The 17,682-nt window shown below is 31.0% G+C and overlaps 1 protein-coding gene across 1 annotated transcript; it reads left to right on the top strand.

Moving 5' to 3' along the window:
* The first annotated feature begins 6,000 nt into the window (after positions 1–6,000).
* LOC118037847 (uncharacterized) lies at positions 6,001–16,734 on the top strand. The gene is made up of 11 exons (XM_035043965.2): positions 6,001–6,420; positions 7,674–7,742; positions 8,871–8,963; positions 9,405–9,526; positions 11,269–11,464; positions 12,444–12,619; positions 13,713–13,842; positions 14,738–14,898; positions 15,580–15,671; positions 15,955–16,051; positions 16,353–16,734. The coding sequence occupies exons 1-11, from the start codon at positions 6,133–6,135 to the stop codon at positions 16,396–16,398; spliced, it is 1,470 nt and encodes a 489-aa protein (XP_034899856.1). The 5' UTR covers positions 6,001–6,132; the 3' UTR covers positions 16,399–16,734.
* Positions 16,735–17,682: the final 948 nt, after the last annotated feature.

The following is a 17,682-nucleotide window of genomic DNA, read 5'->3' as shown; positions in this document are numbered from 1 at the left end:
CCACGAAAAAATTGAATGATAATTGAAATATCAAGACATATTTTTTAGTTTATTTAAATTTAAATCCAATAAAAAAATGCAAAAGAAGGTAAGGCCCAAACATTTAATCAAATAGTCATGTAGAAAAAGGGGCTAGACATGCGTAGGCATATGAGGACTCCTAGTTTTAAAAAATATATAAATAAATATAAAACAACTCGTTGTCTGATTTTTTAGATTCCAGACACCTTAAATGTAGCCGAAAAATCAAAGTTTAGTTAGTCATTAATCCATTTTTCAAGCTATTTTGATAAAAAATATATATATATAATAAAACACCTCTAACTCCTTAATAAATCAATTTATCATGTAAAAAACCTTAAAATCAATCAAAAAAAATACAAAATTAAACAAAAAAAAAAACATTTCTCAACACTAATCTACTTTTTACAACAAGATGAGAGAAACAACACTTCAATAGAACCTTTTTGTTGAATAGAACTAATTAATACCAAGATTGATAATTTTTGCAACTAGAAATGGGCTCAACAAATAACTTTCTCTCTCTTTGTTTATTTTCCGGCGACTTTCTTTCCCTTATCTCAAATCAAGAATAAAAAAAATAAACATGATAAAGTCATGGACAAAAAATAAAATTATAAAAACTAACAGAGCTGAAAAGATAGACAATAGATAATAAAGGACTAAAATAAGCTTTTTCACATGAAGTTCAAAATGGTCACACGTGTTTTTTATGTTATACACTTTGATCATTGTTTTTTATTATTTACATCCTAGAACAATTTATAAGAAATTAATTATTAATTCGGCCACAAAAGATCTAATCAAGGAGAACAATAATCAATAACCAAAATAGAAAAATAATAGAATAGTGGAGTCATGCCTGTTAGTAATTTTTATAATAATTTATAATAGTTGTTTGATTAAATATATTAAAACTACCCTTTAATTAACAAAAAACTAACATTGTTTGATAAGGGTGTTTAATATATTTCTTTTTAATGGTACAATGCAATTAAACAATTGTCCTTAAGATGAAAAAAAAAAACAGGTCATTTGTATAGGGGTATTAACAACTTTTTCTAAAGTTTTTTTTATTAATGGGTTGGTCAAGGATGATGGCGTATTTAACATTGAATTAATATTTTTTAATTTTAAAAATTATTGGTGCGTGATTTTAACGCGTTAACACATGGGTAGCACCTTGCACTTTGAGTGACACCCCTTGATGGTGGAAAATCATTATCCACCGTCTCATTTTGTTACATACCACATGTCCCCTTCATTCATAATTAGTGTGTGCCATATAAAGATGGTCATTTTATCTCTAGGAACCCTTTCTTTTTTTACCCCTTCATTTCTCTCCCCTACAATGAGAGATGCACTATGGTTTTTATTTTTATTTCTTTTCAAGTTCGGTCCTTTCTTTTATGATTGTTTATTTTTGTCTCCTTTCCTTTTGTTATAATTTTATTAGTTTTCAATTTAATCATTCAGTTATAATTTTTATATATATATATAAATATTTTTATATTTGGCCCTTCTATTTTTTATTTTTTATTTTGTTCATTTTCCTTTTTTTTCAAAGTTTTTATACTTTCATTTTTATCCTTGAAGTCAAGTTTATGATTTTTATTTAATAATAAAAAAAATTAATTTGGTATTTCTTCTTTTGATTTATTGGTTTTTTTCTTGATCCTTTTGCAATGTTTTCATGGTTTTTAATTTTATCATTCAAATCAAATTCAGGACTTTTGTTTTTCCAACAACAACAATAATGATAATAGGGGTAGCAGTTGCTGCAATAGTAGTAGCAACAATAATGATAATGATATTAGTAATAATAGTAATAATACCACTAATAACGATAATAATAATAATAATAATAATGCTACCAATAATGATAATAGTGGTAATGATATAGTTTATTATGATCATAATAGTGCTAACTATAGTAATGATTATGATGATAATATTAATAATTATGACAGTAATCATAAAAAAAAATATCAATTAAAATGATATTAATGATAATAAAAATAATGCTACTAATAATAATAGTGATAGTAATAATGATAATAATAATAATTTTACACTCTAAAACAAGTTTATGATTTTGTTATAATAATAGTAATAATAATGATAATAATAACAACATCTATGATGATAACAATAATAATGATGATTATGGTAGTAATTGAAGCAGCAACAACAACAATAATAGTAATAATAGTAATGATAACGATAATAATAATAATAAAATAATGCCGCCAACAACAACAATAATGATAATTATAGCAGTAGTTAGAGCAATAATAATGATAATAACAATAGTAGTAGTAGTGGTAATCGTAAAAGCAATAATATTAGCGATAATAATAATTATGATTACGATACTAACACTACAATGAATAGCGATCAAAATATTAATAATTGCGGTAATAATAATATTTTGTTATGATAGTAACAATGATAATAGTGATAATAATATCAATAAAGATGATTGTAACAATAATATAATAACAATAATTATGATAATAATAATATGATCTTGAAATGATATAGTTTAACTCTCCTACATTGTTTTGTTCATTGTTCTTCTGAATAAGTGTTTTTCCGTTTCAATTTAATTTTTCATATATTTTTTATTTGGTTCTTATTTTTTGTATTTTTTATTTTTTTTTAACCCTCTTATAAAACTTTTACTGGTTTTTGATATCAACTTGCAATCTAGGTTCTATGGTGTTTTATTCTTTTCAATTTTTTCCTCATTTTTCTTGTCCAAGTTATTTTTATTTTCAGTTAAACCCTTAAAAAAAAAAAACAGTTGTTCTCTAATTTATTATTTTTTTTTCACCCTCATTCTTTCACCATTTTTTTTTTAATTTTAGATCTTTTTGAGTAGTTAATCATTTTTCATGTTATAGTCTTCCATGTTTATTTACCTGTCCAATTTTTTATCCTTTGTTTTATCTAATTTAGTGCTCTCATTGTATTTTTCCCAAGATACCATGATAATCTCTTTTAAAAAATTCAATTAATATAATTTTTTTATATTATCTAATTAAAATAAAACCAACTCATTAGTTTCAGTTGGTGTTATAGCTCAAATTGTTAATTTCTCTTATATTTTTAAAACACGTTTGCAACATATAGATATTATTTTTTGTAAGAAAATATAAATTGTTTGCATCACCTGAATATTATTTTTTATTATAAAAAATATAAATTCCCAACGTAGCGCAGTCACATGTTTAGTACATTTGACATTTTTTATATTTTGGTCTTAGTATTTTGCGACATGTATTTTTACCATTCAAAATTCATTACCCATATTTTATTATCCATTCACCCTACAGTGCCAATTTTTTTACATTTTAGTTCTTGTAGTTTACCAAGTTTACAATTCAGTCATGATAGTTTATTTTCTCACGTTAAAGTTTACAATATAAATGAATATTGCAAAAACAGCGTAACATGCACCTCAGTCTTTAATTTATAGCTAGCTGTATGCTCATGTGCTATTGCGAGACGATTCCTGAAATATGTTTTTATTTAATTTTGTGGTGATCAGAATAAATATTTTTAAGAATTCAAATGATTTAAATTAAAGGAAAAAACATATATTTTTAGTTAAAATCTCATTTTCTTGTCAATGCATTTTTTTTTATGAAAAAATATATTTTTTATAAGTAGCATGATTTTTTGAATAAAAACCTAATGTAATTATAATAAAAATTCCAAAGAATTCAAATGATTTAGATAAATGAGAAAAAAATTATTTTCTTAGCCAAAACCCTCCTTCCTTATTCATGTCTTTTATACTATAAGAATGATTTTTTTAAAAATAAAAAAACTAGTACCATATAAAAAAGCAAATTTCAATAAAAAAATCATGTCATGATAATTTTAATGCAACAATATAAAAATGTACTTTTTTTATCAACAAAAAAAATTTAATTAGAAGTTTTTTTTTTACAAAAAAAAATGGCTTAAACAAATTTTTTCAAAGAGGGGAGATAATATAAATTTGAAAGTAAAAAAATTGAACTTTTCATTAATTTTTTAAAAACTTTTAATTTAACTCGAAGGTTATTTCTTGATATATTTTATACTTATGAGCTAAAAAGTTTTTTAAAAAATTAAATCAATTTTTAAAAATTATATTAAATAATAACTTAAATTTCACTAATTACTCTTAAGTATTATAAAATTTCTCATGTTGATTGACATTTATTTATTTAATGATAAGAGATGTTTATAAATTAGATTATATAAAGTTTCCTTTTCACAATCTTAATGACGAACGCATCCCTGTTTATCTCAAAAGGAATTTGAACAGAGAAAAACACCATTGATTGAGTTCATTGAATTTATTAGGCCTCGTTACTAAAACGTTTAACTCACTTTTTTACATTATTTTTTACTTAAAAAATTATTAAATTTATATTTATTTTAAGTGCTTTTTTATGATGTCAAAATAACAAAAAAAAATAATTATGATATATTTTTAATTGAAAATCAATTTTGAAAAGTTATATCACATTGCCAAACACACAAACACACAATTGTATTTGGTAATAATTGTGGTGCAAAGTTTTTTTCATTAAAAATATATAAAAATAATATATTTTTAATTTTTAACATTAACACATTAGCTAAATTAATTTTTTATTTTGGAATATTTTTGGAGGATGCTAATTTGAATTTCATTTGGAATCCAATTACTTAAAAGTAAACAAAAATAAATTAGAAGAGAGACCCTCTAATTTATGAAGTAATTCCTCTTTAAATTGAAATTAAAAAATAGTATTTCAAAAACACCCTTAACAACAACATTGGTTCTTTAAGGTTTTTAAACTTTTCATCAAAAAAAAACCTTCTCATCTGAAAATTTAATATATAATTTTAAAATATAATTTATACTATTTTCTAACATTATTGTAAATAAAAATTTTCTAGATTTAAAATTTACAATGAATCACATTATTTTATTTTATTAATTAGTTTAAATTAAAAAGAATTAAACTCAACAATAATTTATATTATTCTTGAAGCATATTTTTCTCAACAAGCTGAGGAAGACAACAAAAACCAGCGTTGCTTCCCAGCACTGAACACTACATTACACGCTGTATTTCCAGTTCTATTAATGGACATAACTTGTACAAGTATGGCTCAATGTGATGATATTGTGGTAAGTGCCTCTTAGCTAGCTAGCTAGCACGGGAAAGCAAACACAAACGTACCAACTCAATCCATATTGGCGTCGAGGTTATTATTTAAATTTGATTTGGGTTTTATTAAAAAAAATAATAATTAAATTAGTGTTTTTATAAAAATTAAAACCAAACCAGAATTGGTTTAAACTAATTAGTTTTGGTTTAATTATTTTAAATAAAAACTAGTTTAAATCAGCTTGGGTTAGTTTTTTTATGTTTTTTTCTGATTTGACTTGGTTTTTTTTTAATTTGGGTTTATCTTGATTTGATTTCTCTGTTTTAAGTTTATAAGACAGAAACCAAATTAAACCAATTAATTTTTTAATTAATTTTTTAGTTTAATAGTTTTTTTTTTGCTAGCTAGCACAGGAAAGCAACACAAACGGACACTCATAATCAATATTTGCGCCCTCATTGGTGGGTGGGTAATTATTTTTAGTTTGATTTGGTTTTTATTAAAAAATAATTATATTGATATTTAAAAAAAAATTAAAATCAAAGCGGAACTAGTTCAAACCAACTGATTTCGGTTTGATTATTTAGAAAAAAAATCATGCTCAAATCGGTTTGACTTTATTTTTTTTAGTTGGGCTCGTTTTTTTTTTTTTTTTTATTTGGGTTCAATTCAGTTTGATTTTTTTAATTTCAAGTTTATAAAATAAAAACTAAATTAAACCGATTAATTTTTTAAATTGTAATCAATTTAATCAATATTTTTTTATAATTTGGTTTTATAATTTTTTTTTTTTTCAGTTTAATAGTTTTTCGATTTTTTTTGTTTGCTCACGCTCCCACCACCTCCCTCTCCACTCATCCATCCTTCACCATACAAAAATCACACCAAAATCATGGCCATGGGGAGCAAGCCCAGAAACCTGTCCTAAACCCATCTCCTTGCTACTTCTCTTCAATGGCCATCACTGCCACTGCGACAACAGCAACCCTCTCCCTCCGCCCCTCGCTAACCTTCTCTTCACCATCACTGCCATCTTCTTCTTCTTCTTCTTTCTTTACAGGTAAGAAGTTTGCTTCTCCATCCATATTAACTGTGAGGTTCAGCAAGACCAAGACAAAGGCCTATACCAATGGTCCTGGGCCTTTCGTCTACGCTTCTGGGGATTACTATGCTACTCTCGGGGTCCCCAAATCTGCTACCAGTAAAGAAATTAAAGCTGCTTATCGAAGGTTAGCTCGTCAGGTAACCACCTAACAATCTTGGGCCTTCTTGAAAAAAATGATTTCATTTTATTCTTGGCTTTCTGGGAAATGTGAACGAATAGCAGCAACAAGTTCTTGATGGGGATTGAATTTACAAAGTTGTTAACTTTTACTGATTTGAAAAGATTGTAAATTCTGGAATTGGAAGATTCTGGTTCTTTTCAAGGTTCTTCAGATACCAACATGAATAAAAAATGGGCTCTTGATAGTTATTTGGTTGTTCTTTTGGATTTGTGGGCTGAGGATTAATGTGAGTGGAAGCTTTGAATTGTTGTTGTTTATTGAGTTTTGGATAATTCGTCTTTGAATAGTACGGTAAATCCTTCATGCTTTTTTCTTTGAGCTGCAGCCTCGTCCTATGTACATCGTTGTGTGTTAAAGCTATGCTTTTTGGTACAATTCAAAGCATGCATTTTCAGAAATTCATGATACTCAGGCCTTTATGAAATCCGCTTTATAGGGATCTGTGATCGTCCTAACGAAGAAGCACCGTGATTATATTTCCCTGGTCCATTTTATTTTATGGTTTTCGGAAATGCTATATCAGGATATTATGTTTTCTCTTATGAGATTTAGCAGAACTTGGAAAGATTGAGAATGTTGTCCGTAACTTCACAGTCATAAAATTTGAGTGATCGCAGACTCTTAAAATCATTTCTTAAAAGTTTCTTGGTCAGAAGGAGAGCAATATAGATGGATCTTTCAGACCTCCACATGCAATCTTCAGTCCAAGGAGGCGGATTTACCCTCAAGGAACTTGTTTTGGTTAAAGTTGTCGATTGGCATCCTGAATGTCCCAATGCGGGAGTGCCTGTCATCTATGAGTCCTCACGTAAAAATATCTCAAGAAAATGATATCCAAGGGCATCCTCGCTTATGTTCCGAGCATTTATCAGCCACTCACGAGTGCCTGTAGGTGGCCAATTGTCAGCTATAAGGCAAATGATAGAGATAATCCTAGCATTGCAAATTAGAATGCACATCTTGCTTCCATTTGTTATCTTATTTACAGTGTGCTTTAACTTCACTAGATGTGCTATAATCATCGATAAGAAGCAACTGTGTTGAGGATTGCACTGCTATGCAAGGATTATTGATAGTTATATTGTCTTTTCTATTCTTTCTTCTTTTTCTCTGGGGGCTGGGGCTGGGCTTGCATCCTGGTAGAAATTTGAAGACAGCCTCAAACATCTATTTTGTCAAGGATTACTTTAACTTTTACAATAATTTCAGTACCACCCTGATGTCAACAAGGAACCAGGAGCAACTGAAAAGTTTAAGGAGATTAGTTCTGCGTATGAGGTATGTATAAGAAATCAAATGCAAAATTTGCCCCTGAATTTTCAATACAGCATATTGACTTAATTGTTGTAGTGTAGTATCCTAATCGACGAGCTTTATGTCTAGGCAGGTTTTCATTATCGATGATGTTCTTAATAAACCATGTCATGCATCTTGCTACATTTCTTGACTTGTATGGGTGGGGTACTGGATGGGTTACTTTATTTCTACATTTCTCACTTATTTATAATTCATGGATCTGATACCAAGCCGGGTTGATCATTCTACTAAACACTAAAAGGAGTGGGGGATGACTCACCTCCTCGTTAAGGAGACCCCCCCCCCATTTTTTTATTTTAATTTTTTTTTTAAGTAATGAAACCTTGTGGAGTTTATGACCTAGGTCATAAGTTTTGCTGTTAAGCTGCAAAGCTCAAGTTGATCCAATATGTTCTTGTCTCAATATTAAAAGAAATGTCTTTTTTTTTTTTTTTTATGTCAAACCATGTTTTTTACTTGTCATCATAGTTGTTTTTGGACCTACCAAGTTGACTAAGTTACATCGAGGCAATTCTAACACGATTTAATTTTAAACCTGTGCTAGACAAGGAAGCAGGTTGCTTGATTGCCTTTGGACCTACCAAACTAGGTCATGTTAGGGCAACACGGTTTAATTTTAAACTTGAGTTGGTAGGTTTCAAGGTTGTCCTGCTGGGAATGCCAAATAGTTCCCTTGGCTTGGATATTTTTTTTTATGTTTCAAAAGTTTTTTATCTAACACGTAGCGTAGCATGGCCAATAAACTTTTCTTTGGTAGATGTGTGCTCATTATCTGATATCTTGATTTTTTTCTAAACATATAACATCTGGTTTTTACCTTCTGATTTTAAATGTTGAAAGTCTATCCAGAGTTAGTGTAATTTGTTGCATTATAGTTTTTGCTCATCATTATTCTTACCTATCACAACACCCTTTTCCATAATCTCACTAATCATATAAAAACCCTCTGGCCGATATCAATCATTTTCATTTTACTTCTGTTGGTCCAATTTTTCTTTTTCCGTTGTTGCTTGCTTGAAGTGCATTTTTCTTTTGAAGCTTTTGCATTTATCATGTTTTCTTTTGAATTCTGAAGTATAATATTGTCAGGTACTATCAGATGATAAAAAGAGGGCTCTGTATGATCAATACGGTGAAGCTGGAGTTAAGAGTACAGTAGGGGGACCCTCAAGTGCTTATACGGTATTGCATCAATTTTTGTTCTTTAGTTCTTTCTCCATTTCTTTTTTTTATCCATTTTTTTCCTGATAATAATCTGGTGAAAAGTTAGTATATATCAGGAATTAACTAGGTTTCCTGTCCACCTTTTGGAGTGTCATGCAGCACCCATTATTACTCTTCTATTGTGGGATCAGTTATAAAAGGGCTTCCTAGCTCTGATGTTCTCCACTATGCCAGCTAGTTTTGCCTCAATGATCTTATGCATGGCATGCCAATTTTTGTCCATATACATGCAAACATTTAAACCAGGAAACTTTTGCTTATATATATGCCAACATTTAAAGTAGCAAGCGACAATGGATCCCGCCTTACACATGTTTATGCTACTAAACTAGGTTACACCTATCTTCTACACAGCTATAAAGTTCAATGCATCTTACAAAATTACTTTTCCTTCTACAGACTAATCCTTTTGACCTATTTGAGACATTCTTTGGGCCGAGCATGGGTGGTTTTCCTGGCATGGAACAAACTGGGTTCAAGACACGTCGTCGTAGTACTGTTACTAAGGGCGAAGACATACGGTAAGTTATTATTTGTGTACATCTTTTCTTTGCCTTTTCTTTTCTTTTCTTTTTTCGCTATGCTGGCTGATGGTTCTGTCATTTGTTTCATTTGGTGTAGCCTGGATGTATAGTAGGATACCACTAGTGTGGTCCAGTTCGGTTACAATAAAAGACTTATCTTTTAACACATCTAAACCTGCGCTTGTTAACTGTAGCACTGTTTGATTGATATCTCTACTCAGTTTAACACGACATGTACCTCCCAGTGATAGAAAGAAAAAAGATTCAAGGAAAAATAAACTAAGAAAATCACAGATAGACTCTCACACTGTGCACTTGTATAAAAGCTCTACCAGCTAATTGGCTCGATTTTTCCCCGTATTTAAGACTAACTGGTTTTATTGCAAGACAGAACTTGGTGATTAAAGAACAAGCATCAGAGTAGATTAGTGCTCAAGTTACCTCTTATTTTGGGATTAAGGTTTTTCTTCGAATAAATTTGACATATAGAAGGTGACTTGAAGATAAATTTGCTTGATAATATCTTGCTGGTTGCCATATAAATTGATTTAGCTTGCCTTTTCATTCCCCATCCTTCTTCTCTCTATCCTTTTGTTTTGTTTTGTTTTGTTTGTTTGTTTCTCTCATTGTCTGTAACTGTTTTATATTTGAGCTAATATGAAAGTGATATCCATTTCTTAAATTGAGGTTGTCTGGTTATGTGAGTTAATTCCACATTGGGGAAGTGAGAGCCAAATACACAAAGATTTCAGCCTGTGATTTCCAACCTGTAAACTAGAGTCATTTGGGCTCTGTGCTAGTTTTACCCAAAGCCAAAGGTTACCCCCCTGTGCACAATGAATGATGTTATAGCTGAAGAGTCATGGTTGGGTGAGTGGTTGATGCAATAATGCAGCAACTCCTGCGGTTGTTTATCTTTCCTGTGTTCCAGTGATTCAAAAGCATGTGTGACTCATATTGAGCAAGATGGAGTAATTAGTAGTCTATCTCATGGTTGAGAGTCGACTCCTATGCTTGCAAGCTCTTGGATCTGCTGTGACACTTGGACCATCAAAAATTTTCATTTGAAAGAGAATCCTGCTTTATGTGGATGGGACTTGCATGTGAATGGAGATTGTTGTGGTATCATATGTGTGTTAATTCCACTAGAAATAGACCAAGTGAGGGACTGACATGTTGAAAGCACCCATAATCACACTGAATGACTCTAGCTTTTTTGGTCAATTGTGGGGTCTCCTTGTTTGTTAGTCCTATTTCAGCTCAGTGCAGGTTTTTCCAAACACACTTCTCAAGCATTATTACAACAACTCTCTCCCTCTCCTTTAAATCTTCCAATCCTCTTCTACTTCTAACTAGCGTTCAGAATGTTTTGGCCAGTTTTCTGGGAGCTGACATCAAAGTAACAGATTTCTAAACTCTAGCCAAATGATAGCTGAACCAAACCAACACAGTGTGCCTTTTAGAATTTCTAGCATTTTCCTTACGGGAATTTTGATTGTATAATGTCCTGTTCCATGAAAACCTTGTTGTTGTCTGATTATTTCTTGAATTGTGGAAACAAACAAAGCAGATCTGCATAAGTGGCTTTAATGATGTAGGTTCATACATTGATTTGAAATGACACGTGATTCCTGTAATAGCACCTTGTTAAGGCTGCTGTTTGTAAATTAATATTTACTGGTATTTGATAGTCCTCAAGTTTATACTGGAATTGCTAACAGCTAAATTTATTGTTTCAGCTATGACATTAGTTTAGAATTCTCTGAGGCCATATTCGGGGCAGAAAAGGAGTTTGAGCTTTCTCATTTGGAGACATGTGAAATTTGTGCTGGTACTGGAGCAAAAATGGGTTCCAAGATGAGGATATGCTCAACCTGTGGTGGCAGGGGTCAAGTTATGAGAACTGAGCAAACTCCCTTTGGTTTGTTCTCACAGGTAATAGGGCATACTTCTTTTGAGCTTTCTGGACTGTTCATCATTGCTATTCTCACATGGTGTGAAAATTTGTATATAAAAACGAAATTCCAAAAGTCTAATCAAATCTTTTCTTGAATTGGAGCTTTCTCAACATTTCCATAGCTTACTTCCACAAGGTTTGAGCATCATTATGATGCTCTGGATAGTTGTAAAAACTGCAAATAATTGCCTGCTATCAAAATGAATGGAAGGTACTTTATTGGTGCGGTGATTTTACAACCAATTCTTTTTTTTTTTTTTTTTTTTTTTTGGGGGGGGGCGAGGGGGCGGCGGCGCTGCTTTTCAACAAAATAGCTGCCTAAATCCACAATTTCTCAAAATATTTTTTTTCCTCAAACAATATGATTGTGAATCCATACGAACTATCATCTTTAGTGCTAGGAAATAAACAGAGTTCATGGAAATATGCTCTATTCCCGGCAAGCTATATTAATAGGCTCCGAGGAAAGCAGAATAAGTTCTTGCTAGTTTCTTTTTTTAGAAATCAGGAAAAAAGGAGGACATTTAATAAATGGGTGGATGGGATGGTGCACGAATGAATTCTTGTGTGATAAAGGTAGCAACAGCAGCAATGAGCAGGTTATATGGCTTGACAATATGCTAAAAATTAGAGGGGCATGTTGCTGGAGTGATGTTATTTGGTTCAAGAACTTTTCTGTAGCAAAATTATAGTAGAAAATATCACATGAACATAATATGGAATGAGTTATGACTTCATGCGTTTGCATAAGAAGTCTAAGAAAAAAATGAATTCCAGATTAGATCATAGAAACTTGACAAGTTAATAAATTTTGTGATTTGTTTTTTTTTTCTTTATTATTCTTGTATTTTGCTTACAACAATTTTTATGAAGGGTTTATCATGCGTTATTCTTTGTAAGATCCATCTTTCTTTTCCCTCCTCAGTGACTTACAATATCCATCTTTTTGTGTATTAGGTTTCTGTCTGTCCCAATTGTGGTGGGGATGGCGAGGTCATTTCTGAATACTGTCGAAAATGCTCTGGTGAGGGGCGTGTTCGTGTTAAGAAAAATATCAAAGTCAAGGTCCCTCCAGGAGTTGGTGCGGGCAGTATTCTAAGAGTAGCCGGAGAGGGTGATGCTGGACCAAGAGGGTATGTCAATTAAACCTGTCTTTTTGTATCTTCAATCTTCATCTTGTTCTTTAGCAAATCATTGCAAGGAATTTGTTTTTATTTTGTCGGTGCAAGATACGTTTGCTTTTGATTAATGCTTCTCAAATATATACATGACTTGATTATAAAAGGCTACAGTGAACAAATGGGTGATAACTAATTGCTAAGAGGAATCAAGAATTAAACTCGCAAGCCAAATAGCACATTATACTGTGTCCTAATGCATTATATGTCAGACTTAAAATGAAACAGCGAACTTCTTGTTGATGTGGTAGCTGATATTCTAATTGATATGAACAACTTGAAAATCGTTCATCATTCAGATCTATGTGCTAAATTTGAAATCAATTTTTTTGCTTGTATTTTCTGAAATATGTGCTTAAATACTAGTAAATGCTATTCTGGTGTGTTTTTAGATTGATTTGTTGGCGTCCTGCTAATTTCATGAGTTGCAGTTGTTCTCATTGTCTGCATTGCAGTGAGTTCACTAATAGGTGCTGTTATAAAGTGGTCTTGTGAATGTGATGTAGGCTTCAAGGTTCTTTTGATTTAATTGTTCTACTTGTCAGTGGAACAGAAGATTCATGCGATACTGATCAAGAGTTCCAACTCATCATCTATGTTTTCTTATGCCTTTTCCTCATGATGATGTAGAATTTAAGGAGGAAATTGAGCAAAAAGATTGAAAACCTTGAATCTGAAGATTCCTTCACCAAATCATCTCCAAAATACATAGAACATGTGTATTTATGCAATATACAAGCACATAAGGATGCTAAAGAGTCTTAATTAAACGAGGAAATAGACTAACGCTCCTAATCAATAATTACTGGATGAAATAAACTTTTTTCCTGAATAACGGTAGAAAATTCCTAAATATAAAATTATGAATAAATTCATAAAATGTATTCTCCTTGCATTCATCAGATCACTTTTTTTTCTTTCCTTTATGTTTATCACTGCATTTTTTTCTTAAGCGTCACAACTGATCACCTAATGTTTACACGTATATCTTCCAAAGGTTTCACACTGAACATGATTCTAAATCAGTAATTGATTTTGATTTTTGCAGTGGCCCTCTAGGGGATCTTTATGTGTATCTTGATGTTGAAGAGATAACAGGAATCCAAAGAGATGGCATTAATCTCACCTCAACAATATCTATCAGTTATGCTGATGCAATACTGGGGACTGTTGTTAAGGTCATATTTTTATCATCACAGTTAGATCCATGCATGCCTTAATTTTTTACTTTTGTTCATCTAAACTAGTGATAGTAATTAAGTTTATGAAACATTAGATGAAAATATTCAGTTTGTGCACCACTGCAAAAGATAACACATTAGAAAATCTTGCTTTTGCGTAGGAGTGGAACTATGATACTGAATTGCAGAGTGTGACCCTTTTTTACTGTCACATTCTGGACCATTTTAAAGATACTCTTTTATTGGTCAAAATCACCTCAACTACCAGATTCCAGAGGAGTTGTAAATTACAGAGACCAGCAGATGGGGCCTTTTTTTTTTTTTTTTTTTTTTTTTTTTTTATGGTTTCACAGTAAAACTTATGCTGATTGATTATTGAAGTTGAGCCCGAGCAGTTGATGGTCTCATTCAGATAATGTTTGAGCTCAAGTCAAATTTCTTCTTGGAAAAGTTTTACATGCATAAGATGAGAAACTTCTACTGTTCTTTTTTGATAAAAAGTTGAAACTATTCGAGGATGGTCCAATGGAGCCAGAATCCCTAGTTGTGCATAAATGTATGCAAATGAGATTAAGTTGCTACAAGACCTCTCCAACTTCATCCATTTTTTTGTTTCCTGAAAATCTCTAGAGAGCAATAATCGTCCAAGCAGATTGGTGTAATAAACACATTGATCCATGCCTGGAACAATTCTAGGGTAGAGTGGAGACCATTATGCTAGAAGACCCCAATTTTAACATGTCATCTTTTGATTCTTTCCTTTGCAATGACATTTTTTTAATTTGGTCCTTTAACTCTCTGCATATTTAGCTTGTCAGCATACAATGTTCAGAAGGCTGAATAATACAAAATCTCTGTGCACACTGAATTGTGATTTCTGCATTTAAAACAGGTGAAAACTGTTGAGGGAATGAGTGAGCTTCAGATTCCACCTGGTACACAGCCAGGGGATGTGTTAGTCCTGGCTAGGAAAGGTGCGCCTAAACTGAATAAACCATCGATCCGCGGTGATCACTTATTTACTATTAAAGTTACAATACCAAAGCGTGTAAGGTATGGACTTATTTTCTTTTTATCACCTGGTCGATATCACAATAATAACTTTAATTGTTATGTTTTACTTCTTATTCTCTGATGCCATATTTTTTGTAGTTTTCACTTTGGCTTTTGTTTTGCTGTTTGATCTTTATTAGCCCTTCTCAGTTTCATTTTTGTAACCATTAAAATGGTGTTTTAGGTTTCGGCTTGTTTGAAGCTCACAATGATCTGTTTCCTGATAAGATAGGCCATATGCTGGTTGATAGGAAACTGATAATGGCTGATTCGGTGTAGTTTTAAGTTTGATATATGCAATAATCTTTTTAATGTACATTGCGAGCTTTGGGGTAAAATGGTGATTCAGGTTCTTATCTTGTTTGACCATGATAAGATGGGCTCCATATGTTCAGTATAAAACTGATAATTTCTGTTTCATTGTAATTATTAACATAGTAATGGGTAATTTTCATTGTATATATTTTATCTTTTTGTTTATATTACTAAGCTTGACTGATGATTATTGCTTAACATAGTGCTTAATTGCAGCTCTGTTGTTATAAACTCCTCTTCTCATTTATTTTGATGCTTCTCGTGATCATATTTTCGTGTTAAGAATTTGCATCTTCACATACCATCAAACACATAATTAACATCTTTACCTGAGCTTAACTCCAAAGTGTTGCTTATGTTTATCAGTGCCAAAGAACGTGAATTGCTTGAAGAACTTGCTTCACTGAGTAATAAAAATGTCACTCGATCACGAACTCAGCCCAAAACTCAGCCTGCCAGTAAGCAATTATTTGCTATTTGTAGATAATATCATGCTATCCAATTCACGAAGTGCCAAGTGTTTGATATTTGTAATTTGCCTAATATATGTTTTTTTCTCTCTCTCCTGAAACAATGACAAAAATAACATATTCCTCGGGTAGGATTTGACTATATCTGAAATATACATGAACATGTTCGTGAATTGAATAAACAAATATTCCTATATTTTATTTTAATTGTATTAATGTGTATTGTCTGGTGTAATGCAAGATGAGTATGCCATTTGTTTTGTTTCTGCAGCCAGAGGTCAGGAACGCAAGGTGGAAACTGTTTCCGAGACAACTGAAGAATCAAGAGATCAAAATGACCCATGGCAGAAGTTGAAAGATTTTGCGGGGTAATATTGTTATTCATATCCTTTAACCTGCTGAATTTTATCACTGTAACTGCATTTGTCTGTTGGTTTACTAGCCCATCACTGCATGCTGCATTTGTCAAATCCTTAACTGCACTGCCATACAAAGCCATGATATTTGAATTAGTTATTTCTGTGATGTTGATTTCCTTTGGTATTTATTTCGACAGTTTTCTTTTCTTCATTTATTTGCTTGCCCCCGCTGGATACAAATTGGCATGCATGCGCGTCCGCGCGCACACACATATAAAACATTAATCCATATAAGCAATGACATTTACAGGTCTCTCACAAACGGTGCTCTGAAATGGCTGAAGGACAACCTCTAAGTTGGTGGTGGCATCCGAAGTCACTATAGTAGCAGCCTGTGAGCTTTACATTAGCCGTAGATTTTTTGTACCATTTAGCTTGAAGGACTAAGCATTCATTTACTCTGATTGCTTAAATAGACATCTCTCGGCATTGTGTTGAAGAAAAATTCAATAGCAAACTGGTGGAGAATCTTTCATTTCTTTCTTTTTTTTTCCTTGTAAATTCAACTACAGACAGTTTGATATAGATTAGCATCTTCAAGTGTAAAATTGCGTTCTATGAGCTGGTTAGAGCTGCTGCCAGCAAATACAATATTTTCTATGATATCACCAGAAAGAATAATTCTATGAGCAGGCTAAAGCAGCAAGGGCCGGGAAATATGATGAGTATTTGAGCAAACGATCAAGCATACAATTTGATGTCATGAAAATGGCTCAATGATTCCTGCCTTTTTAAGTAAATATAACTATTGCCATTGTTATAAGATCAGGTTCAAGGCTTGATTGCAGGTTGGTGGGTCAATCTAAGGTTTATTATTATTTTTTTTAACAAAAAAAATTGGCCTAATGCTTATTTTTTAAAATGTTTTTTTTAGAAATATTTTAAAATAATAATTTTTATATATTTTAAAATTTATTTTTGATTTTAATATATTAAAATAATTTAAAAATATAAAAAAATAATTTTAAATTTTTTAAAAGAACATGCACGTTGCTGCAGTAAGAGTGTTTAGTATTGCGGTAGCTGTTGTGGTTGTGTTTTGAAAAAAAAATTATTTTATAAAAAGTACTTTTAATTGAGGTTAGTTTGAAAAAATAGATGTTTGGTTAAAACTGTGGTGGAAATTAAGATTAAATAAAAAATGGTTTAATGTGTTTGGTTAAGAATGCTTTTAAAATTGAGGTTATAAAATAATTTAAAATATATATATTAATATTAATGATTTTTAATTTAAATATTATGAATTTAACTATTGCTATTATATTATTAAATAAATCATACTTTATATAAAATATTTTTTATTATTCCATAAAACCATCTATAATTTCATTACGTATGAAATACATCCGACAAGAACTATAGTTTCCATAATTTTTTAGCGTGTAATAAAATTAAATCAAATATTATCATGTATAAAATTCACTCTAAACTAGTTTTTTTTTTTTTAAAAAAATAAAATTAACACAATTAAAAATAAAAAAGAAGAAGAAGAAGTGTCAATGCAGTGCAAATGAACAGTATACCTTTTTTTTCTTTAATCAAACAGCTGTAATTATGTTTTAAATAAAATATAGCCGCAA

This window comes from Populus alba, chromosome 3 (genome assembly GCF_005239225.2).
Source record: "Populus alba chromosome 3, ASM523922v2, whole genome shotgun sequence".
Taxonomy (NCBI): domain Eukaryota; kingdom Viridiplantae; phylum Streptophyta; class Magnoliopsida; order Malpighiales; family Salicaceae; genus Populus; species Populus alba.
Note: the sequence above shows the minus strand (reverse complement) of the source record. Positions and strands in the feature narration are given on the sequence as shown.

What these genes read in the sequence shown, in the direction of transcription:
- LOC118037847 (XM_035043965.2), top strand. Translation starts at nt 6,133, where the DNA reads ATGGCCATCACTGCCACTGCGACAACAGCAACCCTCTCCCTCCGCCCC. An exon ending in ATCGAAGGTTAGCTCGTCAG is followed by an intron (nt 6,421 to 7,673) that starts GTAACCACCTAA and finishes CAATAATTTCAG; the next exon opens with TACCACCCTGATGTCAACAA. An exon ending in GACCCTCAAGTGCTTATACG is followed by an intron (nt 8,964 to 9,404) that starts GTATTGCATCAA and finishes TTCCTTCTACAG; the next exon opens with ACTAATCCTTTTGACCTATT.